At 39.0% G+C, this 27,329-nt stretch overlaps 1 protein-coding gene across 5 annotated transcripts in view; it reads left to right on the forward strand.

Moving 5' to 3' along the window:
- Nucleotides 1-27,329, forward strand: part of ZNF143 (zinc finger protein 143) — a gene marked incomplete at its 5' end in the record, with an annotated part of 35,927 nt that continues 8,598 nt past the window's right edge. The window contains 13 exons of one of the 5 annotated variants that reach the window (XM_080642561.1): nt 1-127; nt 6,452-6,553; nt 6,873-6,965; nt 7,888-7,971; nt 8,492-8,575; nt 10,422-10,618; nt 11,164-11,238; nt 14,689-14,808; nt 15,985-16,060; nt 16,911-17,036; nt 20,085-20,264; nt 22,472-22,699; nt 27,113-27,261. In XM_080642561.1, the coding sequence (XP_080498687.1) occupies nt 1-127; nt 6,452-6,553; nt 6,873-6,965; nt 7,888-7,971; nt 8,492-8,575; nt 10,422-10,618; nt 11,164-11,238; nt 14,689-14,808; nt 15,985-16,060; nt 16,911-17,036; nt 20,085-20,264; nt 22,472-22,699; nt 27,113-27,261 (1,641 nt within the window). Of the gene's footprint in view, nt 128-2,542; nt 3,160-6,434; nt 6,554-6,872; nt 6,966-7,887; nt 7,972-8,491; nt 8,576-10,421; nt 10,619-11,163; nt 11,239-14,688; nt 14,809-15,984; nt 16,061-16,910; nt 17,037-20,084; nt 20,265-22,471; nt 22,700-27,112; nt 27,262-27,329 lie in introns of those variants that run through there. The other 4 variants (XM_080642558.1, XM_080642559.1, XM_080642557.1 and 1 more) reach the window with 4 other exon arrangements.

Here is a 27,329-nt window from a genome sequence, read left to right on the forward strand (position 1 = left end):
ATGGAAGCTGGGGGCGGGTTTCAGACTGCGTATGCGGGTTACGGGGCTTGGGGGCCGGGCGGCTGTTTCCTGTCCTGGTGCATGGTGGTCGGACGAAGGAATTGTTGGAAAATTTTCTCGGAGGTTCGTATATAAATGTGTTTTTACCCAGTGTGCATTATTCTCCGCCCGGCCGCCGCCCTTAGCGCAGTGGCGCGGGCCCGCTTGGGCCCCGGCCCTGACTCCGGCTGCTCAGCCTCTGCCGAAGGCCCTTCTGAATTTACGGCCGGCCGCGGCAGCGGCGCCCGGGCAGAAGCGGAGTTTATTAATAACCCGCGGCCGCCACTCTGAGGCGGCGGACCTTTTCTCGCCGAGAACGCCACCCCTCCCCCCCGTTGTTTTTGCGCGCCGTGCCCCGCCTGTTCCCCTCGGGGGACCGCCGCGGATAGGGATGGGAGGGCGGAGACCTCTGGAGCCTGGCGGCGCCTTAGACCACGCGGAGCGAGTCCCCAGGCGCTCCCGAGGCTAGGCTCCGCCAGCTGGGACGGCGGGCCGCGGACCGCACCGGGCCCCAGCTGTGGTGCCGGCGGCGGGGCCGGCCGTGGGTCCCCTCGGACCCCGCCTCAACATCGCACCTAGAATTTCCTCCCACCTAGATCGTGCGCAGATTGTTTTCTTCAGTTAAATAAATATTTAGGTCACTGAGGCCTAACACCGAATATTAGAAATAGTCAATTTTATCATTCCTCCTTTTTGTCGGTTTTGGCCAAAGAGTGAACAAATCCTTCGGTTGCTTTGTAACATGTTATTGTGGAACGTGAACCAATTTATTCCCTCTTATAATATTTTAAACGTTCTCCCCTCCCCCGTCCCCGGGATTAACGAAGTTAAGCAAAAAAATAGGGGAAAAATACCATTGCTAAATATGTTTAAAGTGAATTTAAGCTTTTGCTTTGGAAGTGTCTAATCAGCTGGTATAATCATTGTGGGATGTGAAAAACTGTAGGTTCGAGGTTGTGGTCAGCTTTGTCTTGCATCTTACTAAAAGATAGTGGTTTTGCTGTAGTTGACAAAAATCTGTGCAATACTTAGTATTTCATTATTAAGTGTTTAGATGATAAGATGGTCATCCAAAACCTGATGAGATTATAAGATTTGCAACTAATTCAGGTGTATGTTGGAAATTACTTAGCCTCTCCCACTTTTTTAAATAGCTTTATATAATTTTTTATATAATAGCTTTATATAATTCACATACCTTACAATTCACCCATTTAAAGTATAATTAAGTTGGTTTGGTATATTGAGAGTTGTGCCAACCCATGACCACCATCAATTTTATAACATGTTACTCCAAAAAGAAACTACCCATTGAGTTACTCTCATTCCCTTTAATCCTCCCACCCACCCCTTCCCCAACTACTAATCTACAGATTTGCCTATTTTGAACATTTCATATTTCCAGTATGTGAGCCTTTTTGATTGACTTTAACTTAGCATAGTATTTGCAAGTTTCCTTCATGTTATATAGCATTATCGATGCTTCATTTCTTTCTATTGCCATTTCTTTCATGTATGGGCATAATATGTTCTATTTACCCATCATCTGTTGATGGCCATATAGATTGTTTACACCATTTGTCTCTTATGTGTAATGTTGCTATGAACATTGTGTACAAGTTTTTGTGTGGACATGTTTTCATTTTTCTTGGAGATTATATATATATATGTATACATATACACACACACACACACACACACACACACACACACATAGAATTTCTTGGTCATATAGTTGGTAACTAGTAGTATATTTAACTTTTTGAGAAACTGTCAAATTGTTTTCCAAATTATGAGAATTCCCATTTCTTCATATCCTTGCCAACACTTGTTATTATCAGTCTTTTTGATAAGTAGCCATTTTAGTGGGAATGAAGTGGCATGTCTTAGGGATTTTGATTTGCATTTCCCAATGGCTAATGGTATTGAGCATTTTTTTCATGTGTTTATTGGCCATTTGTATACCTTCTTTAGATAAATGTTGATTTTGCTACTTTCCCCTTTTTAAAAATTGGATTGTTTGTCTATTACTGAGTTGTAAGAGGTTTTTATATAAAAGTCCCTTAACAGACACATGATCTGCAAAATGTTCATAGCCCTTGGCTGCAAGTGGAGATATTGCTGTAAAGTAAGGATTCATTGTGTTCCTCATGGAAAGATGACCTACCTGGCTTGGGAAATTGTACCTCTACTATTACTTAAGCTGATATTATTTATAATGTACATGCAGTTTATGATCACATGAGGAGAATTTTCTGAGTCCTGAGGTTTTCATCATTACTCAATTTTGACATTTTTAATCTAATTTTTGCTTTTTTGTTTTAACCTGAGGTTTCACCTAGTTCTGAGTCTTTTTGCTCCTTGCTTTATTTCAGGACAGAGATTTTTTAAGATTTGGGTTACATATGTCATTGCTGCTTTCTGTGTTTAATTTGTGAGACAGTATTTAAACTTTATTGTGGTCCTCCCTGGGTAGCTCAGTTGGTTAGACCTTCTTCCCCATACATCAAGGTTGTGGGTTCAATCCCCAATCATACAAGAAGGGCACATACAAGAAGCAACCATTAAATGCATAAATAAATGGAACAACAAATCAATGTGTTTCTCTCACTCGCTCTCCCTTTTCTTTCTCAAATCAAAATTTTTTAAAAATTAAAAACATAAACTTTCTTATACTGTTAATCAAAATTATTTTGTTTTTAAGATGGATTTAGACTGAGAAATCTCCCTCATAGAAAAGAAAATTTTGAAAACAATAATAAACTTTTCTCCATACTTTTCCATGGATCTAATCCCATTTTAAAATTGTGCTGTAGTGGGAACTCTGCACCCTGTGGAAATAATTTGTCCGTTAATGTGTAGACATGGGCATTTAATGCCAAACTATGTTTGTTGTACTTAAAATACCACTTTACTCAGTACTTAACTTTGAGTAGGCACTGAATTGAATGATTTATTGAGTGGTTTACATATGTATATAAACGTATTAACTTCACTATAAACTTAAGTTCTGGAGTAATCCCTATTTTGCAAGTGAGTCAACTGAAATTAGAGTAACTTGTCCAGCTATTACACAGCAAAGCTGTGACTTGAAGAAAGTCCAGTCTGTCAACCTACCAGGTACCCACCTCTTTAACTTTTAAAATACAATCTGTAGTTCCTAGAATGATACGGTATTTTGAGTACTGTACTTAATATGTCATAGCATATATGTTAATGTGCTATTTGTACACATTTTTAAGTTAAATAATGAAAGCTTTTGGCCTAGTATTGTAAACACAGATTTATAAAATATGAAGTAATGGTCACAAGAAATTGGAATCATTAAAATGAATGACACTTTATACATGCCATATATATATATATATATATATATAATGCAGTAGCATATTGTGAAAAGTGAGATGCAATGGAAAAGAGTATTGGGATAAAAGAAGGCCTAATTTTTAATCCCATCGGTTAACCAGCCATGATGGCATACAAATTGTATTCATTTATTAAACAAATATTTAGTAAGCATGTACCAGGTGCCAGGCATTCCAAGAATTCAGGGGTGAATAGGACAGATAGGGGTTTTGCCATCATGGAACTTAAGAGTTCAGTTAGACATTCTGATAAATGAAATTCTGCTATGAAGGAGACACAGTTCTGTGATAGAGAATAAGGAGGTGGTAGAATGGATATTTCAGATAAGAGTTAACACTGAACAATATGTGCAAAAGCAGGAAGAGTTAGGTGTATCACTAGAAACTAGAAGGTCAGCATGGCAGGGTGTATATAATAGAGGACAATTTTAAAGCACTCTGCAACATGAGATACGTTAAACTCATTAGATATTTATTGAACATATAATCTTAGGGGTAAAAATTCCAGAGACCCAGCCCTAATCGGTTTGGCTCAGTGGATAGAGCATCAGCCTGTGGACTGAAGGATCCCATGTTCCATTCCGGTCAAGGGCATGACCTTGGTTGCGGGCACATCCCCAGGAGGGGGTGTGCAGGAGGCAGCTGATGGATGTTTCAAATTCTCCATGGCTCTCCCTTTCTCTCTATAAAAAATCGATAAAATATATTTTTTAAAAATTCCAGAGGACACAGCACATATTTGGAAGGATATAGTCTAATGGGCAGACTGGATCAGGCAGTGAGGGGCCAGTGACAGCTAAAGGCTGTTCCCTGTGTTTGGGCTGCCCTGTATACTCTTCTACCCCTAGGAAATGCTTATTTATCTTTTTATGCCCAAACATATATGTCCTAGTCTTTGTATCCTTGAGGCAAAGCTAGGTGCTGCTTTCTCTATTAATGCTTTTTACTGTTTATAGTAACTACTTTTAGTTTTTAAAATCATAGACATAATTATGGTGAATTTTTTTTTTTTAACTTACAGAAGATATACAGTAAAAATTAAGTCCCTTCCCCACTCCACCCTCAGTCTCCTGGTCCCATTTCTGGGAGGTAACCACTTGACTTTTTAAATGTAGATATTTATATGTATATTTAAAAAAAACATGAATTCCCAATTATGGGGAAATCACAAACTTTCCTCTATCCTCAAAGTTCTTCGGGCTGGTCAAATAATCAAACAGACATGATACAGATTAGCAAGAGAAAACCAAATTTAATACAGACCCCCACATGATAGTGGTTCAGAGATAGGAAGGGGGATTGAGGTATATAAGATATCCTGGGCTAGGAATGAGATCATGCACCTTGGGGGCTTCAAAGAGTTATTGCAGAATGATAAGAACAGATGTGTATTTTATAGAAGTTTCTATTTGCCAGCAATTGGTGTCCAGGAAATAGCTGTTTTTTCATCTTTTAGTTGATGTAGATTTTTTTCCATTAGGATCAAAACTGTAGGTACTAAAGCCTTTCTGAAAAAATTTAATAGTTGACCAGCTTTCAGACAAGAGAGAACTTTTATTTCAGACATGTGAGCTACCTATTGATGCTATATTAGAGTTATTTGGAGATTTGTAAATAATTGAGTGAAAAGGACAAATGCTTGTGTTATCAAAACTTAAACATTCCTTTTTTATTTATTTTTTTATTTTGAGAGTACATTTATTAAAGCCGAGGACAGTGAAACAAAGGAAGGGCTTAAGGTAGAAGAAACAACAGGAGAGAGCATGGTTCACAGATCAACGCTCAACCACTGAGTTACATTGGCCAGGCCATATTGTGCTTTTAAATATTGACACTGAAAATCAGATCTTTAGATCTGGAAAGGTCCTCAAGATACTCTTGTCCAGTTCCCTGGCCCAGGGCAGCTAAATTATCCCAACTCCTGTTTGAAACCACTTAAGAGTCTACATAGGTAAAGGGACCTAGAGATAGGAGAAGGAAGGAAGGGGGTTGTGGTGGTGATTGGTACAAGAGCCATTCATCTCTTTATTCTGCACCTATTGTATATCTTCCAAGTGCCAACTGTTTATTAGGTACCTGAGTCAGCAGTAATCAAACAAATAAAAATTCCTATCTGTTCTAGTGGAGGGGGAAATAGACAAGAAACAAAATAAATAAGTAAATGCATGTAATATGTCAATAATACTATGCAGAAATATGAAGGAGGGCAGAGGGATAGGGATGTCATGGTTAGGGGTAGGAGGTGCAGTTTGAAATGAATGAGGAAGCTCTCATTGAAGTGGCATTGAACAAAGACTTGAAGAAGATGAGGGAATAATAATGAAAATATTGGAAAGAATGTTTCAGGCAGAAGGAACATCAAATGTAAATGTCCTGAGGCAGCAGAACATCAAGTATGTTTGAGAAAAAGCAAGGACACAAGAGCGGCTGAAATAGAAGGAATGAGATGAAGAGCAGCAGGAAATGAGGGGCAAGATCATTGGCCTTCTAGGCTAGAATAAGGACTTTGGCTTTACTTTGAGAAGTCTTCAGAAGGTCTTGAGCTTGCTGTATTGAGAGGAGACTGTGGGGAGGTCACAGTAGAAGCAGGGAGATAGTTAGGATGCTTTTGCAGTAATGTTGGTGATAGATGGCAATGGCTTGGATCAGGGAAGTAATGGTGAAAATTGTGAGAAGTGGGCAGATTCAGGATAGATTTCTGAAGACTGAGTCAACAAGATTGCTAGTGGGTTATAAGTGGGAATCTTCAATCATGTTAAACCCAAAGAACTCTAATTATGGGAGTTTTAGACATGGTACAAAACTGATAGGCAAGACTTGTCAGTGTGTTCAATAATTCACTGGTGAATTATGAAAAGCATGCCTTGGACTTTGGGTTCATACTCTTACCCTGCATATTCAGTGAAATTTCAGCTTATTTCAAACATTGTTTACTACTTAGCATTTTTTTTAAGATTCATAAATGTTCTTTTTAGCGTTTATTTTCTATGCATTGTTCTTTGTTCTCAAGTGTCTATATTTTTCTTCAAGGTAAAAAATGTTGTTAGCCCAAATCAATCGAGATTCTCAGGGAATGACAGAGTTTCCTGGAGGAGGAATGGAGGCTCAGCATGTTACCCTGTGCTTGACAGAGGCAGTAACTGTGGCAGGTGAGCAGTCTTGTTTGAAGGGATCATGTGGGCTTGGAAATATCATTTATCTTAAGAGAAAATGAAAAATCACAACACTGTTTGCTTCCCTCTTCTTGTTTACCTAAAGACAACCCAAAGCTAAGCCTTTGGATGGCATTTTTATCTTGATGTGGATGCTGGGTATGGCAGGGCAGGGAAACATTTTTGTAAGTACTAGAAAAAGTTCCATTTGAGTCTAAATTAAGCAGTCTGCCTTTTGCCTAATTTTCATTTAAAAAAAATAAATAGCATGTACATATGATGTTATCTAAAGAAAATAACTATCTTTTTATGATAGATGCTGACAATTTAGAAAATATGGAAGGTGTAAGCTTGCAAGCAGTAACACTTGCAGATGGTTCTACCGCTTATATACAACACAATTCTAAAGGTATGTGCCTCATATATAACCAATTGGTTAATATCAGCAATGTATAATAACTTCAGAGTTGAGCACTTAGCAACTATACATTATCTTAACTTAGCAACTATACCCCTTCCTAATCCCTCCTAAAGATGCTGTATTGCATATAGTGATTTCCAACAGTTTCAGTTTAACTTATTTTTTTAAATATGTTTTTATGGATTTTTAGAGAGAGAGAGAGAAACATTGATTGGCTACCTCCTGCATGTCCTCCACTGGGGACTGAGCCCACAACCTGAGCATATGCCCCAACCTCAAATCGAACCAGTGACCTCTTTTATGCATGGGAGGACACTCAACCAACTGAGCCACACTGACTGGGCTCAGTTTAACTTAAATATTGTTTTAATAATTTGGGGACACGCTTTGAGATATTCAGAAGATACTGTGGAGTATCAAAATTAGTGAGGGAAGAAGGAGTGTCCCCAACCTAATTCTAGTAAGACCTTTCTTGCTTTTTTAGTTCAAATTATTATTTAATATTTTTAAGAAATATATTCAGGGATGAGAATGACAGCTGGCCTCACATACACTGACATATTGTCTATTTTTCCCAGCTTCAGCTTCCCCCTAGTCAGAGTACTGTTCCTAGGTGGCTCTGAAAGGCATATAGAGGTTATACCCATGTAGCCTGCTAAAATGAGCCACTCTTCCTCTTAAACTTGTCTAATTGAAAATTGGAGGGGAGGAAGGATGGCTGAGGGAGGATTTTCTGCTTTCTGTAGGATCACTGGATGTGTTATTGAATTGCCTCAGAACATTGAGGGAAGAATCAAGATGAACATGATCTTAAGTAGTGTATGTTTTTATAGTTGATAATCATTTTGAAATTGTATAAAATTTAAAATTTTTGTTTGTGCTAATTTATTGGCTTAAATGTTTGTTTCAGATGGAAAACTCATAGATGGCCAGGTCATTCAGTTGGAAGACGGTTCTGCTGCCTATGTTCAACATGTACCCATACCTAAAAGTAGTAAGTATTTGATGTTACTTAACCTTCCTCCTTTTCATACTTCAGTATTTGCTACCTCAAGCTCCTCTTACTACTTAAACTCAGTCCTGATCTCTAGTCCTCCTCTGAAAGGGAAGATCAGTAGATGTCACATAGAGCTTATAAAGACCATTTTAACTTAATTGAGACTTTCTTGCAAAATAATAGAAAAGAACCTACTGGACTGCACTCTGAGATAAGTGTGCAACAGTCCTAATATTTCTATTATCTAAATCCTACATGTCTCTGATTTTTTTCCCCTTTTTTTCTTTTTCTTCTTTCAACTCTTCTTATCCCCTGGTACATATTCCTAATATAAGTAAGAATATCTTAATATCTTTTTGCCATTAAACACTTATTCAGAGTAGCTTTACTGAAATTACTTAAATGTTCAAGGACCCATAGAGCAAGGGTAGTTTTTATAATGTGTTCAATGATTTATTTTACTCTTTTGTCGAATGATCAGAAAACATGAGATCTAAATGTAAGCATTGTTCTCGAGCAGGGGACAGTTTACGTCTAGAGGATGGTCAAGCCGTGCAGTTAGAAGATGGAACTACAGCCTTTATTCACCATACCTCCAAAGGTAAAATAGTTTTGGAAATGTGAATAAAGTAAGGAAGAAATGGAGACATGGGAAAAATAAGACCTGCCTTTAGTTACTGAAGTAGTGTCCTATAAAAGAGGAATTATACTTGGTCTTAAATACAAGATGGCAGATTTTGGCACAATCTAAGGAAAAACTTTGATAATTTGAGCTGTCCTATAATAATTCGGGATAACAACTCCCTGTTCCCTGAAGGATTTCAAATAGAGGCTACTTTTAAAATATGAAATTAGCCCTGGCTGGTCTTTCTCAGTGGTTAGAGCATTGGCCCAAGCACTGAAGGGTCATGGTTTTGATTCCCAGTCAAGGGCACATACCTCGGTTGCAGGTTTGATCCCCGCCCTGGTCGGGGTGTATGTGGGAAGCAACCAGTTGATGTGACTCTTTCACATGGATGTCTCTCTCTCTCTCTCTCTCTCTCTCTCTCTCTCTCTCACTCACACTCACACTCCTTCCCCCTCCATTCCTCCCACTCTCTCTAAAAAGTAATGGAAAAAATATCTTTGGGTGAAGATTATATATATATATATATAATTAAACATTTTAAAGTTAAATTGTTGGCTTTTTTCTCTCTTAAATAGAACTTCTTTGCCTATTATGATAAAACTAAATAAAAACTAAATTAAAATATCTGAAGCAAATAGAGCAAAATACTAATTTTATTAGCTTCATGTGGGGAGGACCAGGGAAGGGTTTGAGGTGGAATTCATAGGTGTAATGAGCACAGCTCTGCAGCAAGATAGCTGGGTTCAAATCTTGGTCAGCTATTCTTTAGCTGTGTGACTTTGAGCAAATTACTTAACCTCCCTGTGCTTCAGTTTCATCACCTATAAAATGAGGATTATAATCAGGATTCACATCATAGGGTTGTTGTGATGAAAGAATGTGCAAACATGTAAAGCACTTCGAACAATACTTGTTACATAGTAAATGCTTAATAAATGCTGGCTATTGTTATTACTTTAAAAAATATTTTATTATAGAATATTGCAACATGTTTTAGAAAGACTAGTTGTGAAACCAAAGGCGGAAATTTTTAAAAATTATTTTTGTTTCTTTATATAGATTGTTTCATTTAGGGAAATTTTTTAAATTTTAGAATACTTAAATTTGTAAGTAAATTTGTTTAATTAAAGATGAGAAAAATAAGCTCTGAAATTTTTCTTTAGCTCTGGCTGAGTAGCTCAGTTGGTTAGAGCATCATCCCGAAAAGGCACGGTTTTTGGTTCGATCTCTGGTCAGGGTACATACAAGAATCAACCAATGAATACATGAATGGTTAGAACAACAAACTGATGTTTCTCTCTATTTATCTATCTCATTTTTCTTTCCCTTCCTCCCTCCCTCCCTCCCTCTAAAAATTAATAAATTTTTAAAAATAATCTTAAAAATATATTTTTTCTTTAGCAGTGGGAGTTAATCATGGGTTCATTTTAGTTGGACAGATTTACTATTTCATAATGCTGTGTATAGCTTTGTTTGGTTATTTAAGGGGAGAAAAACCATGGACTTTGGAGTCACATTGACATGAATTCAGACCCTTGTTTTTTGACATACTGATTTTGACAATTAATTTTATTTATTTCCTGATTCCTATGGAAAGTGACTTTACTTCCAAAAACCTCAACTTCCCATTTGTACAGTGGGGGTGGTAAATGTACCTGCCTCACAGAATCATGAGGATTGACTGAAATAGCCCATGTAAAGCACATGAGTCAGGGTTCAGTGTAACTACTCAGTAAAACTTCATTCCCTTCTTCTTTTAAATATGTAACTGTTCATCAGACTACCTTTAATTTAATGCCATTCTCTTCCATTCCCTCAGATAGTTATGACCAGAGCGCGTTACAGGCAGTTCAACTGGAAGATGGCACCACAGCTTACATCCACCATGCAGTGCAAGTCCCACAGTCTGATACCATCCTAGCAATTCAGGCTGATGGTACAGTGGCAGGTCTGCACACTGGGGATGCCACGATTGACCCTGAAACCATCAGTGCTTTGGAACAGTATGCAGCAAAGGTACATGATTTTACAATGTCAAGAACAGCCTTCTTCTTTATTTTTCATTAAAAGAAAAGAAAACAAAAAAGTATACTGTATCCGATAAGAAACTGGCAATTCATAGTCAGAATCAGACAGCATCAAGGAGAAGATCAACATCTTAAAAGAAGTGTGTAGAAAGAAATATTGGAAAAATAGGGGATGGGATAAGAGCTTATAGAAAATAAGTGGGTGACGGGTAACTCATAAAAGTTATATTCGAGGATGAGTGAGTGCCATAAGAGAAATAATAAAGTATAAGTAGAACTTATGAATTAAGAAGTAGAAATCAGAGATTGGAAAAGGTGAAGGAAAGTCTCAATTAAGCTTTACATCAAAAGGGCTGTTTTTTCCCCCTGTATTGAATATATATTTTTCATATAGTTTAAAAGGTTACTTTCCCAGTTTTTATTATGAAAATTTTCACACAGAAATAAGCAATAATGAACCTTCATGTACTTATCACCCTGTCTAAATAATTATCAGAATGTAAAACTTTTTTAAGCTTTATTTTATTCCTATAGGTGTCCATTGATGGAAGTGAAAGTATAACAGGTACTGGAATGATTGGAGAAAATGAGCAAGAGAAAAAAATGCAGGTATGTAAAGCTACTTTTTTATATAAGAATTTCTTTCTCAGCATTATTATGCTCTTTTATGGATGAAAGCAAAAATAGGGAACTTGCCCTGGCCAGTTTTCTCAGTGGTTAGAGTGTTGGCCAGTGGACTAAAGGATTGTGGGTTAGATTCCTGGTCAAGGGTATGTACCTTGTTGCAGGTTTGATCCCTGGCTTGGTTGGGGTGCGTGCAGGAGGCAACCAATTGATGTGTCTCTCTCACATCGATATTTCTCTTTTCCCCCCTCCTAAAATATATATAAATATAGATATATCCCTTGAGTATGTCAAGGAATACCTGCATACAGTGGAGATGATACTTGGGGTTTTTTTTCTAGAGTGGCAACGCAGTAGTGGTTTCAGTTACCCACAATCAACTGCAGTTTAGAAATGTTAAATGGAAAATGTGAACAGTCATAAGTTTTAAATTGTGTGTCATTCTGAGTAGCATGATGAAAATCTCACACTGCCCTGCCTAGGATGTGAATTATTTTTTAGTCCAGTGTATCCTCGCTGTATACACTACCTGCTTGTTAGTCACTTCGTAGCTGTCTCAATTATCAAATAGACTGTCATTGTATTATAGTACTTTTGTTCATGCACTTAATCATATTTTCAAACACTTAATAATATTTTACTTAATGCCCCAAATCACAAAAGCAGTGATACTGGCAACTTAGATATGACAAAGAAAAGCCATAAAGTGCTTTCTTTAAGTGAAAGTTGAAAGTTCTCAACTTAATAAGGTACTTTATGACCCCATAACATCATCATCATAAGAAGGATGATTACAGTACAATAAGATATTTAGAGAGAGGAGAAACCAAGATGGCAGCATAGGTAAACACCTAAACTGCTGCCTCGCACAACAATATCAAAACTACAACTAAAAGACAAAACGGACACCATCCAGAACCACAGGAAAGCTGGCTGAGTGGAAATTCTACAACTAGAAGGAAAGAGGAAAGCACGTTGAGAATCAGAGGAGCTGCAAAAGGCTGAGGTACGAAGACGCGCGAGTGCGCGGAGAGGAAGGGCAGCTGAGTGCACAGGCGCCTGAGTGTGCGCCTGGCTTTCTAAAGTGGGACGGAGACGGAAGCTCCTGACTGCGCTGAACTCCAGTTCCGGGCGAGTTTCTGGGAACACAGATTCATTCGGGGAGAAACTGGACTGTCAGGAAAAGAGGAAGCACACTGAGACTCAGGGGAGCTGCGGAGGCAGAGGTCTGGAGGCACACGCACACAGAGAGGATGTGCAGCTGAGTGCGCGGCTGGCTTTCTAAAGTGGGAGGGAGACGGAAGCTCCCGACTGTGCTGAACTCCAGTTCTGGGCGAGTTTCTGGGAACCCAGATTCATTCGGGGAGAAACTGGACTGTCTGGCAGTGGGCAAAACTCAAGGGCGGCTTTCTCTCAGAGGTGCTTACAGCGATTACCGAGGAACACTGAGACCCAGGGGCCTCATAGGGCAGGGATGACGGGAAGCCAAGGCTGTCTGCTCAGCCCTGAGACTCCACCCCATCCAAGCTGAGCACAGAGGCTTTTGCAATTTTGCAAGTCTTGTCTCATAAGGGTGTCTCCAGCACGGAAGTTCTCCCAGCATAGACACAGCTGATCCTCACAGCCAATTGGCCTGGAGGTCAATTCCTCCCAGTGATACCAACAACAATCAAGACTTAACTACAATAAGGCTGTGCACACAGTCTACAAAGGGGTACACCAAAAGTGTCCACCTCAGGTAACTGGGGGAGGCTGAGCCACTGAGCCCTATAGAACACCTACCACACAAAGCTACTCTACCAACTCAGGGAAGCAGCGAAATGCGGAGACAAAGAAAGAGATCACAAACGAAAGAAATGGAGGAAAGCAAACGACTGGATATAGAGTTCAAAACCACGGTTATAAGGTTTTTCAAGAATTTCCTAGAAAAGGCCGATAAATTTAACAAGACCCTCGAGGATATGAAAAAGGACCAACTAGAAATTAAACATACACTGTCTGAAACAAAAAGAGACCTAACAGCAGACTAGAGGACCACAAGAATCAAGTCAAAGATTTGAAATACAAAGAAGCAAAAGACACTCGACCGGAAAAGAAGAAAAAAAAAGAATCCAAATATTTGAAGATAGTGTAAGGAGCCTCTGGAAAAACCTCAAGTATACCAACATCAGAATTATGGGGGTGCCAGAAGAAGAGAGAGAGCAAGATACTGAAAACCTATTTGAAGAAATAATGACCAAAAACTTCCCCCACCTGGTGAAAGAAATAGACTTACAAGTCCAGGAAGCGCACAGAACCCCAAACAAAAGGAATCCAAAGAGGACCACACCAAGACACATCATAATTAAAATGCCAAGAGCAAAAGACAGAGAATATTAAAAGCAGCAAGAGAAAAACAGTTACCTACAAGGGAGCACCCATACGATTGTCAGCTGATTTCTCAACAGAAACTATGCAGGCCAGACGGGAGTGGCAAGAAATATTCAAAGTGATGAATAGCAAGAACCTACAACCAAGATTACTCTACCCAGCAAAGCTATCATTCAGAATTGAAGGTCAGATAAAGAGCTTCACAGATAAGAAAAAGCTAAAGGAGTTCATCACCACCAAACCAGTATTATATGAAATGCTGAAAGGTATTCTTTAAGAAGAGGAAGAAGAAGAAAAAGGTAAAGATGAAAATTATGAACAACAAATACATGTCTATCAACAAGTGAATCTAAAAATCAAGTGAATTAAAAATCTGAGGAACAGAATAAACTGGTGAATATAATAGAATCAGGGACATAGAAAGGGAGTGGACTGACAATTCGCAGGGGGAAAGGGGTGTGGGGGTTGCGGGAAGAGACTGGACAAAAATTGTACACCTATGGATGAGGACAGTGGGGGGGAGGTAAGGGCAGAGGGTGGGGTGGGAACCGGGTGGAGGGGAGATATGGGGGGAAAAAAGAGGAACAATTGTAATAATCTGAACAATAAAGATTTATTAAATTTAAAAAAAAAGATATTTAGAGAGAGACCACATTCACATAACTTTATTACAGTATATTATTCATGTTGTATTAATTTTTATTGTTCATCTCTTACTGTGCCTATTATAAATTAAACTTTATCATAAGTATGTAGATATAGAAGAAAACATAGTGCATATAGGGTCTCATCCAATCTGGTTTCAGATATCCACTGAGAGTCTTGTAATGTATCCCTGTGGATAAGGGGGGACTGCTGAAGATCTGTGAGCTCTAGCTACTCCTCCTCATGGATCTCCTTTCGACTTCTTCTAGAGTCACTGACTTCAGCCATGGAATGGAATTAGCCTAACTGGCTCAGCATGATAAAATCTTCATACAATGATGACTTAAGTCTGGAAAATAGTAATTTCATCTATTTTATCTCTGTGTAAACAATTTAAGTAATACTTTTTGTTTCATCTAGATTGTCTTACAAGGACATGCAACAAGAGTAACTGCTAAGTCTCAACAGAGTGGAGAGAAGGCGTTTCGATGTGAATATGATGGATGTGGAAAATTATATACAACAGCTCATCATCTTAAGGTATATATGAAGAAATGCTGGATCTAGTTATGAGAATACCTAGGACATTAAATGCCAACATGATAAATTTGTAGCATTCAAATGCCATTGTTTTCCCTCACTTATCAAGGTATAGACACACACTCACACTCATACAAAGACACACAAAAGCCTATGCAGATTTTAGAATATGTCAACTTTTTGAGGGCTTGGACTATGTTTACTTCATCTCTGTCTACATACTGGCACATGGTAAGTACTCTATGTATTTGAATACATTTTTGTAAAATGTGAAATTTATAAAATTATATGAGCAGTGTGTATAATCACTTTGTTAACAGTGATTTGCTGAAATCTAGCAAAAGTTGGTGTTAGCTTGTCCTGTCGTCCAAATATACAGGCCAAGTACTTTCATTGCAGCTAAACACGATATACCATGACTCAAAAATAATAGCTGACAATTACTGAATAACTTACAATGTGGCAGGAAGTGTGTATTTAGCATATTTGAAGTAGCAGCCTCAGAGCTCATCGTCACTACTTAACATGTTACCTGACCTCTTAGTACCTTATTTTCCTTATCTATACAATTGGATGATAAAGTATATTTCCATAGAGTAGTTATGAGAATGAAATAAAACTATACATGTAAAGTATGGCCTGGAATGTGGTATAAGTTCAATAAATGTTGGCCACTGTCATGATCATTCATTTGTCACAGCAGCACTCTGGTAGATACTGTTTATGTCCCCACTTTACAGAGAGCATTTAAGGCTTAGAATACTCAAGTGTCGTGGCCACACTACTAGTCAGTGGTGAAGCCTTGCCTCAGATGGAGGCAAGCAGCAGCCTCTGTATCTTAACTTTACATTGGGTAGCCTCTCCCTACGCTCTGCTCCTGGCTCTCACCATGCAATGTTCCATACAGACACCTTTGAGCACTCTAGAAAAATTCACACCTCCACTCTTTCCGTTTCTTATTTAAAATGAGTACTTCTTAACATAGAATATTTTGGCCTATATTGAGAATTCCTGGACTGTAGTTTTTGAGAAAAGTTATCTTTTTGTGTGCATGTGGTTTTTCTAAACATACAAATAACAAAATAATTCAGCAGTGAAAAAAAATAGGTCTATTTTGAGACCATCTACCTGAGAAATGCCTAAAGGAAATAGAATCATTTTGTGTTTTAATGACAGGTTCATGAGAGGTCACACACAGGAGACCGGCCTTATCAGTGTGAGCATCCTGGCTGTGGGAAAGCATTTGCAACAGGTAAAAACATGAATTTGCTTCACTTAGAAGTCAAGCAGAGGCAGGCCTGAGGCAGGAACTGACCCCTTGCCTTTGTCTGAATTAGCATACACACAATGACTAGTTTTTCAGTCTGTCCCTTAGCTACCTCTTGTCCTACTCGCTCTATTCTCTCTTTGTTCCCATTTTTCTCCTCAGGCCTGTTTTGTTTCTGCCTACTTTGTTCGGTGATTCACTCCACACCCTGCTTTATTTTAGCAGGAAAAATAAAAGCTGGCATAGAATTTAACATTAGGACAGACCTTAGGGAACCCTGGGGAACTGGAACAGATCCAGCAGGACCAGGACGGGTACTTCATTCCATGTCTCGATTCCACTTCAGGTTTTTGGGTTATGAGTTATGAGCATCTAAAAGATGGGAATACTTTTTAAAAAGACACATCCTCTTCTAGACAGAGATGAAACTATTGAATTTCCAGCATGACAGTCCTGAGCTATCATACTCTTGTACATTTTATTTTTTACTTTTATTGATTTAGGAGAGGAAGAGAAAGGGAGAGAGATAGAAACATCAGTGATGAAAGAGAATCATTGATCAGCTGTCTCCTGCACACCCCCACACTGGGAACTGAGCCCGCAAACCAGGCATGTGCCCTGACTGGGAATTGAACCGTGACCTCCTGGTTCATAGGTTCACGCTCAACCACTGAGCCATGCTGGCCAGGCCTCTTGTACATGTTCAGTAGTTATTTTGTTGTGCTTGCCTAGTATTAATAGCCTTAGTGTTGACTATATTTTCAGTAGCTTAATCTCAACGGGCATGGTTAGAGGGGTCTTGTGTAATTAAGTTTCTTTTAAATTTTTATTAAAGGTTATGGATTAAAAAGTCACGTCAGAACTCATACAGGAGAAAAGCCATATCGGTGTTCAGAAGATAATTGTACTAAATCCTTTAAAACTTCAGGAGATCTACAGAAACATATCAGAACTCATACAGGTACAGTACTGGTGTGAACAAATCTGTCTAGGCCAGCGGTCGGCAACCGGTGGTCCGTGGTCCTAAAGGTTGGCGACCCTGGTCTAGGCAGTCCTTACCTGCCGAGAGGGGACTTGGGGAAGGAGTCTCTGAAAGAGTTTCAGGGAGTCATCATCAAGGTTTCTTTTGAATTGAAATTCTATGCCATTTGCTATTTTCACAGGTATGCTTCTTTCCAGGATGAGGACCCATAATTTTGTTAGATTCTCAAATGGGGCCATATCCCAAATAAAGGTTAACAGTGGCCCTAGACCAGCAGTCACCTGGTGGTCCGTGAGGTCCGAGAGGTTCACGACCGCTGCCCTAGACCACCAACTCTCAGTATCGAAAAGGGATTATCTAAGTAACAGGCTTATTTACCTAGGATTACACATATACTTAGTAACCCAACTGAGACCAGAACCTAAGGCACCCAGTTGTTTCTCAACGTAGTATTGCTTCTCATGCATCAAGGTACTGCTAAAAAAAAGTGTTTGAGCCCCTAACAGCCCCACAGAAAGAAAGGCTTGCTATTTCCTTGTGATCATCTCTCCTCCCCTTAAAATTTTCTTCTCTCCTTTTCTAAAACAGCATTTTTCCCTTATCTTCCCTCTCCTCCGCTCTCTTCCTTGTGTGTAGAATTGGTGTTATAAAGGTAATTATTTGCTTTGGATTAGAGCTGGAAGAATTTCAGAAACTATTGATAAGAGATGCTATTATATGCTGTTGACTAAGTAACATATCATAAGAATTTTGTTTGAGATTTACTTCAGATGTTCTAAATAAAGTGTAAGTTTGTCCCCAAATACCTCTAAGCATTCTGAAATAGTTTATCAGATTTTCCTGGAGGATTCTTCCAGTCATTAAAATTTAACTTTCAGTTCAAATATGCTCTAAAATTGGCTTTTCTTTATAATGTTCAGGAACAAAGCTGTAGGTCTGTGCTACTAGTTCATTTATGCACTTACTTTTAGCCATTGCACCAGAAGCAAGTGTTTCCAAGCTCCTGCAAATTCTATTTGGATTTGCTATATAATGCCAACTTTTTATATAAAGTTACATAAAACCATTAAACTAGTTCCATTAATATTTGATCCAAACATCAGAATTGTAATTCCTTTGATAGTATTCATTTAGCACACTACATATTAATGTGGTTTTTAAATTATGAGTATTTTCATTGGTAAAATGTTAGATTGAGTAAGGGGTTTCAGGAACTTCCATTATAAACAAGTGATTTCAGAGCAAAAACAAATAAAGGTGATACAGAGTTAAAACATTTGAGCTGGGAAAACATTAGCGGTCATTTTTTAATCCAGAGAGGAGAAGAGATTTAACCAAGATAAACTCTTTATTCTCCTTAGGTTAATGTATTGAACAGAACTCTCATTAAAGAAAGGATCAAAGATTCCTGCTCCTTTTTATTATTTTACTTTAAATATTTTTTATGTTTTTATTAATTTTAGGGAGAGGGAGGGAAAAGGAGAAAGAGAGAGAAACATTGATGTGAGAAACGTCGATTGGCTGCCTCTTGCATGCCCTGCACTGGGGATCAAGCCAGAAACCCTGGCATGTACCCTGACCAGGAATCAAACCAATGACCTTTTGGTGTATGTGATGACGCTCAACCAACTGACCAACCGGGCCGAGGCTCTTACTCCTTTTTGTTTTTGATTTATTTATTTATTTTCCCCCCATTGATTTTTAAAGAGGGTGGAAGGGAGGGAAGGGGGGGGCTGGGAGTGAAATATCCACCTGAAAGAGATGTGTGGATTGGTTGCCTCTGGCACTTGCCCTGAGAGGCCAGGGATCCTAACCTGCAAATGAGGTACATGCCCTTGGCTGGGAGTCAAACCCTTCATTCATCTATCTACACACACACACACACACATATTTAGAGAGAGAGAGAGAGAGAGAGAGATTTTTTTAATCCCAGAAGTTGTTTGCTTTATTTGAGCTCATTCAAGAAAAGAGCACATGGGAATAAAAAACAAAGGCTGTTTTCTGATTGACAGTTTAAAGGCCCTTTGGGTTTTGATGTTGTATAAAGCCCATATGAAGAAAGGATTATAGCTGGCAAAGTAGACTTTTAAAGTAGACTTTTTCGTAAGATTCAAATGAGAATAATAAAATATTCAGCAAGTATTTTTGATGCATCTTATGTGCTAGACACTAGATTTTAAAACAACCAAAAATTATTTTTCTTCAAAGTATTATAGAATAAATACAGTTGGGGAGAGGTTTGTAGGGAATTCTAGAGTTGTTCTAACTTAATCTAGGGTTGTTCTTAACCCTATTTTGACTCCTCTGTGTGTGTGTTGTTGTTGTTTTTTTTAATCTTTATTCAGATTATTACAATTGTTTCTCCTTTTTCCCCCCAAAGCTCCCCTCCACCCAGTTCCCACCCCACCTTCTGCCCTTACCTCCCCTCCACTGTCCTTATCCATAGGTGTATGATTTTTGTCCAGTCTCTTCCTGAACCCCCCCATACCCCTTTCCCCCTGAGAATTATCAGTCCACTCCCTTTCTATGCCCCTGATTCTATTATATTCACCAGATTATTCTGTTCCTCAGGTTTTTAATTCACTTGATTTTTAGGTTCACTTGTTGATAGATATGTATTTGTTGTTCATAATTTTTATCTTTACTTTTTTCTTCTTCCTCTTCTTTAAGAATACCTTTCAGCATTTCATATAATACTGGTTTGGTGGTATGTGTGTGTTTCTTTATGACATTTCTTTCTTTGCTTTTCTCAACTTATTTTTTAATATGCCCATCTGAATGATTCCATGGGGAGTCATGTAATCAGTGATGAGCTTTGAATACTGTTTAGGTTTTCCTATGTAAATTTAAGTTTGGAGTAGAAAATGCTGTTTGGGGGGTTGGGTGGAAAGAAACAATCTGAAAGGGAAGCTCACATACAAGAATTCTAGAACCTTGAGCATGACCCTAAGCAGAATTAAAGACTAAGACATTATAATTTTTTATGTGTTTTTGTACCATTTACTTTATTCCTTTGTGCATTTTCAGGAGAAAGACCCTTTAAATGTCATTTTGAAGGCTGTGGTCGGTCTTTTACGACATCAAATATCAGAAAAGTGCATATTAGGACACACACAGGAGAAAGACCTTATTACTGCACAGAACCAGGATGTGGAAGGGCATTTGCCAGTGCAACCAATTATAAAAACCATGTGAGGATACACACAGGTAACAGTCTCTGAATTTTTGGTCTTCTAACTTTTTCTTTTTAGAATAAACATCTTTCCCTGGCCAGTGTGGCTCAATTGGTTGGGCAAGAAAGGTCACCAGTTCGATTCCCAGTTAGGGCACATTGTCTGGGTTTCTGAGGGGCATGTAGGAGGCAGCTGATCTATATTGTGCTCTTTCATCATTGATGTTTCTATCTCTCCCTCTCCCTTCCTCTCTCTTTAAAAATCAATAAATAAAGAATAAACACCTTTATTACAAGAGCTAAGATAGGAGGGAAGAGGATGTATTTGCCTTTCCAGGCCTTGCCCTCTAGCACATAACCATCTTCTCGGCCACACTGGCCTGTCTGGAGCGACGCATGCAAGAAGCTTCCCCTGCTGGAACTGCTCCTCTAGAAGACTGCTGGTTTTGGCATTCTTTTTCCTTTCATCATGTTTCTTAATTTTCTCTGATCGTTTTTTGTTTAAAATCTCTTCCTCCTCAGGAGTCATTTTGGCCCATTTGTAGCACAAATGTTTGTAATTTTGATGCTCCACGTTGTGGATGTATTTTTGGTGGGTGGGAATGGAAAGGTGAATGGAATAGGAGAGTAGAGCAGAATGTGCATTAGTTTTACAAGAAATTTTAAAATATTTTTATTACTGATATTAAGAGTAAATTGTGATAACTCAAAATTAAAAGACATTTTTACAGACAGGAGCTTCAGTTGCTTAAGTCATTGTTTCTCAGGCTGCATTCCAAGACCCCTGGGTATTTCTGGATATATTTTCAGGGATCAACAGCAATCCCTTTCCTTTGAACAGTGTCATTAACAAGTTTGAATATTGCTATGGGCAGAGGGGAAGCTTTAAGAGAATTTAAAGAAAATTTGCTTACTTAGAAAACAAAATCACTCAGTCAATAATATAAAAAGAAATTAAAAGGACATGAGACCATAAGCAAAGAGACTGATCAAGGTCATTTAGAATATTTGAATGAGACCATAAGCAAAGAGACTGATCAAGGTCATTTAGAATATTTGAAGTGAGGTAGAGAAAGATACAAATGAAAGACATTAAAGAGGTATCAGCAAAGGACTTAGTAACCAAGATAGTCATGAGGAATAAAAAAGAACCTATCATTCTAGCTTGTATGATAAAGTTGAATGATGCTAAGTTGGGAAAGAGCAGGCTAGAAAGAAAGTGTAGTGGTGTCGCTTAGGAATATATAGGTCTCTGGGTATCCCTCAACACCTGAACTCTTACCATCTGTATATTTGGTATAATGATTTGCAAAATTTTTACACGAAATTGATGATCCAAATTAAAAACGACTATAATAAGTCTTCTTGTGGGTGCATTTTTCTGTGAAAGGAAAAAATATTAAGTTGCATGTGAGTCTCGATGAGAGAAAAAACAGTATTCTGGAGTCATATTTCTGATACAGTTATATCTTATGCTTGCATTGTATGTTATGTGTTATTGCTATTATTTTCCCTGCATGCTTAAGATAATGTGTTTTCTAAGAAAGTGGAAAATTGCCTATAAAACCCTAAGAGACCTAAAAAGGTGGCTGTAGGTTAGAAGAAAAATTATATTTTGATCATGTAATTTGCATTCCTTTTATAACTTTAATATATTTCATTTTTGCCCCGCCGGCATGGTTCAGTGTTTGAGCATCAATCTATGAACCAGAAGGTCATGTTCGATTCCCAGTTATGGCACATGCCTGGGTTGCGGGCTCAATCCCCAGTAGGGGGAGTGCAGGAGACAGCCGGTCTATGATGTTTATAAAATCCTTACAGTAAACTGCATTAGTTATAATAATAATTGTATTTATTGTCATTATTAGTGTGATATCATTAATCATATCTAGATTATCTAGTTATAGGTAGATTTCAGTTTTATCAAAAAAGCTTAGAGTTGAACTGGGCAACATCTTCATCCTTAATTTTCTCATCCCTTGAAATTAAGAGGAAAGGGGTATTCAGACACAGGATGACACTCAAGAGTGCAGACTACCTTTTTAACCAAATCAAAAGCATTGTTAGGGAGTCTTTTCTTGTGAGCTGCCTCATGACAGCATAGAAAGGGATTTGGAAATTACTTCTTTTTGCCATTATAGGCCCCTTTTTCTCCTCCTCCCCACAGGTTATGGAATGATTATGCCTTCATGTGTAAAAGTTGATTTGTTTTGTTTTGGTTTTTTTGCCCTTCTTTACTTAGGGGAAAAGCCATATGTTTGTACAGTCCCTGGGTGTGACAAAAGGTTTACAGAATATTCCAGTTTGTATAAACATCATGTTGTTCACACTCATTCCAAACCTTACAACTGTAACCACTGTGGGAAGACATATAAGCAGATCTCCACGCTGGCCATGCACAAACGGACCGCCCACAACGACACTGAGCCAATCGAGGAGGAGCAGGAAGCCTTCTTTGAGCCTCCCCCAGGTGAGGATTTTGTCTAGTGTCTCTGTGTTTGAGAATCAGCAGTAATTTATGATTTATAGTATTTTCTCAACTGATAGAGCTTCATTTAAATAATCACACAACCATACAATTTACAATTGTGATAAGTGCTATCAAAGAAAGTACTTCAGGATGTATAAGAAGGGAGCTTCCCTCCAGTCTGGACATCAGAGAAAACTTCCCTGAGGAAGTGCTTTTGGAGAGATCTAGAGTGTTAACTAGGTGGAGAGGCAGTGGGGGCCGGAGGCGGAAAGGAGCAAAGGCCAAAAGAAACATTTCAAATAGAGGGACTGGCACATGGAAAAAAACCCATTTGAGAGCAAAGTGAATTGGAGACTGAGAGAAGCCTAGCCAGTGTGGCACTTCTGTGTGGGAAGGTGGCATGAAATGAGGCTGGAGAGCCTGGCAGGGGCAGCTAGATTAGGGATGTGTTAAGGATGTTGATCTTAATCGTAAGAGCAGTGAAGCACTCCCAAATAACTCAATTGATTCATGTGCTGTTAGGTAGTGTTGTAGGAGACAAAAACATTCATTTCATTAAGAATAAACTATTGAAAAAATACTTCAGAGAACTACATTCTGTGATTTCAGTTAAATAACTCAGCTTAGGTAAATAGGGAAAATGAATAGATTTTTCTAAAACAAAAAACAATTTATAGATTATCTTAATGTTTCATTGAATACCTCCTAAGTGAGGTAAATTTGAAAATTAAAAAAACAAAACACTCACACACAAAAAAAACCTTTCCCATTCTTAACAACTGATGAAGCATTGAAAACATTTAGGTGGCCCTGACCGGTTTGGCTCAGTGGATAGACCAGCCTTGGGCAAACTACGGCCCGCAGGCTGGATCCAGCTGTTCTATCCGGTTCTCTTGCTCTCCCCTCTGCTCCTTTACTTTTAATTTATATTAGTTTACACAAACACTCCATCCATGCTTTTGTTCCGGCCCTCCGGTCCAGTTTTAAGAACCCATTGTGGCCCTCGAGTCAAAAAGTTTGCCCATCCCTGGGATAGACCATTGGCCTACAGACTGAAGGGTCCTGGGTTTGATTCTGCCAAGAGCACATGCCCAGGTTGTGGGCTCAATTCCCCAGTGGGGGTGTGCAGGAGGCAGCCGATCAATGATTCTCATCATTGATGTTTCTGTCTCTCTCTCGTCTCCTTTCCTCTCTGAAATCAATAAAAATATTTTACAAAAAAACACACAAAAACATTTAGGTGAAAATGTTAGTTGGAGAATAAGGGAAAGAACAGATCACTTACGGCTCAAATGATTCTCTGTGTTTCTAATTTGTCTTCTCAGATATCTGTCACATGATAGTAAGAAAATAATAAACCCCTCAGTCTTGAATGCTATATTGTTTTCTAGCCAAAGCACTGTAAGGGTATATGGTTAAATATTACAACTGCTGAATCCTTGCAGTTAGAAAACAGGCTTTCATGGTGTCAAACTTAGGCGTTAGAACTTTTTTTAAGCTTCCACAATCTCTTCCTTAAATATAGATACAGAATTTCTTGTACTTAAGAAAATAGTCTATAATATAACATACCTTCTGTTTTTAAAAAACTAAAGTAAAATGTTTTTCCAAGAATAGAGATGGATTGTGTACCTTTTCTCTCATATGACCTTCTAAGTTCTAAAACCTATTGGAATAATCTATATATATAAAAGCCTAAGTGACTGTTCGACTGTTCAACTGGTAGCTATGATGTGCACTGACCACCAGGGGGCAGATGCTCAATGCAGGAGCTGCCCCCTGGTGGTCAGTGCACTCCCACAGTGGGAGCACCACTCAGCTGACCAATGGGCACCAGGCACCAGGCTCATGGCTGGCGAGCGCCACTGCAGCAGCAAGAGCCTCTCCCACGGACATTCCCCCTGCATGCCCCTCCCCTATCCAGACCGGGACTAGCATCAGGACTGACTGGGTGCGAGTCTGCACCTGCTTCTCGGTCTTTGGTGTGCTGGTATCGCCCTGGGACGGGCACGCGGAGTCCGCAGTGGAGCGGCAGCGAGCCTACCAAGAGGTGGTGGCAGCAGGTGCAGTGGGCCGGATGAGCGGGAGCGGTACTCAGCCAGGGCTTGGGCTCCTCCCCAGCCGCCTGCTGCTTCGCACACTGCTACATCCCTCATGGGATGTAGGACTGCTGGTATCAGCCGATCCCCACAGGCCAGGCCCAGGGACCCCACCGGTGCATGAAACCATGCACCGGACCTCTAGTGATATATAAATAGCTATGGAATAGGACAACAAAAAAACAAAGTAATGACTGCCATGGAGAATATGCCAGGATGACTATAGAGATATGAGTGCATGCATCAACCACTAACTTTGAGAACTACTCTTAAATTAGCATATTAAGTCCTCCTTTGAAGGAAAAAAAAAATGTATATTTACCCTGTTCCTGCCTTTATGAGAGGTAGAAAAGATAGAAGTGAGGGATCAGAAATCTTCCTGGTTGCCAAGTATTGCAGTAATGAACTGTTGAAATTTCTGTTTACTTGCTGGGTCTTTTTGAAATAAAGAAGTGGATAGTGTTCCTATTCTGTCACTTATTAAATGATTAACCTTACACCAGATAACATGCCATTACATTGTCTTTACACAATGATGTCATTGTGTACTGATGACTTGCAATCAATTTAGTATTTGTAGTTTGCATTTACACACCATTCAGATTTGTGGTTAATGTTTATGAAGATTGTCTTATCATTTTTAACAGCTTCTTAAGTGACTATAAGAAATTGCCATAGTGGAAGGATTATTTGCCAGTCAAGTCTTCCTGTATAGTTCCCCCACTCACTGACCCAACATACATGTGTAGTATCGGTAATTACTCCAACTAAGAGAATAAGAGAAGTTTCCCAAAATTAGAACACTTAATTTTGATGTGGAAAGGTTTGCTTCAGTCTGCTTTGATTTGCTTTTACTTTGCAAAAATGGAGTTAGAAGAATTGGAAGGTGGTGCTGGAAACCATTTTCATTATGTAGACCAGGGGTGGGCAAACTTTTTGACTCGAGGGCCACAATGGGTTCTTAAACTGGACCGGAGGGCCGGAACAAAAGCATGGATGGAGTGTTTGTGTGAACTAATATAAATTCAAAGTAAACATCATTACATAAAAGGGTACGGTCTTTTTTTTTTTTTATTTCAATAGTTTTATTCATTTCAAACATTTTAACAAGAAGAATGTAAGCACTAATTATTATAATTTGAAACTTCAAAAAATGGAGGAATCATAGCACAATAACATACCTTATATTGAAGATGGCAAAGGCAAAATAAAATTGCCTAACAAAGGAAAGGTACAAAAGCCTTTCAAATTAAACTTAAATATAATAAAATAATTTAAAACTAAAACAAATAGAAAAGAACAAAATGTGTAAACAGTAAATTAAACATTTTCTTTAGCGCAACTTCCAAATTATGCCCGGGACGTAGATGTAGATGGCAATGTAGACTGGGTTGAAAGGTTTTTGGTCTTTAAAACATCAACTTCAGTGGGAACAGTGTTGATGGTCTCCTTTTTAGCTAATGCTCTGATACTGTGCTCTCCAGGGGCGTGTCTCCCTACAACACCACGATAACGTGTCTATGCATTCCCAGGGTGATGTCGGGGGCGAGTCCGCGGGCATTACAAGGAGCCTCTGGAAGATTGAGAGGTTGTTCCTTCTACTGAATGGGCGGATATAAATCCGCCCATTCAGAGAAGGAGCTGCGGCAGTGTTTCCCCGACGTTGCCATGTTAACACTGCTGCTGGTGAAGGAGCGGAGGGGAGAGCAAGAGAACCCTCCGCTCTTTTGGCACCGCGGGCCGGATAGAACAGCTGAACGGGCCGGATCCGGCCCACGGGCCGTAGTTTGCCCACGGCTGATGTAGACTGTAGGAAGCGGTTATAGGGTTAAGCCTCGGACTGACCTGCTGGCAAAGTCCCAAACAAGTCCCAGCTTGGAGCGCACAGCCCTCTAAGCATAATTAAGCTTGATCTTGTGACTGCTCCCTAGATCTTTCCTGGGTAGCTAATGGGCTGTGGGAGGTGCAGCAATTGCTGCCAAAACAAGTGAAACTTACAAGAATATTGTAAATTACCTTGTTTACCTCTGACTATAAAATAAACCATCAGCTTGCAGTCTGGATCTGTTCTGTGACCTCAGCCAGGCACAGAAGATCCACCTAGACCCAGCTTATTCTCTTTGTCTGTCTTTTCATCATCCTTCACCGGCCCTACCTCAGGCTCCCCGAACCCTTGGCTTTGCTGGCGCGGCACAGTAGACTATAATACATCTACTTTAATTTGTATAAGTTTCTCTATAATATTTAAAATGTCCTCTGTTTTCTAAGCATCTTGGTTGATTGGTCAAATAATTGATTCGTTTGTTTTAAACAGGTCAAGGTGAAGATGTTCTTAAAGGGCCCCAGATCACATACGTCACAGGTGTAGAAGGGGATGATGTTGTGTCTACACAAGTAGCCACAGTAACCCAGTCTGGGTTGAGTCAACAGGTTACACTCATATCCCAGGATGGTACTCAGCATGTAAGTATGCACCAAAAGCCGAACAAGTTTAATAGTATTTCTCTGAACCTGGGCTTGAAAGTCAGATT

This window comes from Plecotus auritus (assembly GCF_963455305.1).
Source record: "Plecotus auritus genome assembly, chromosome: 9".
NCBI lineage: Eukaryota > Metazoa > Chordata > Mammalia > Chiroptera > Vespertilionidae > Plecotus > Plecotus auritus.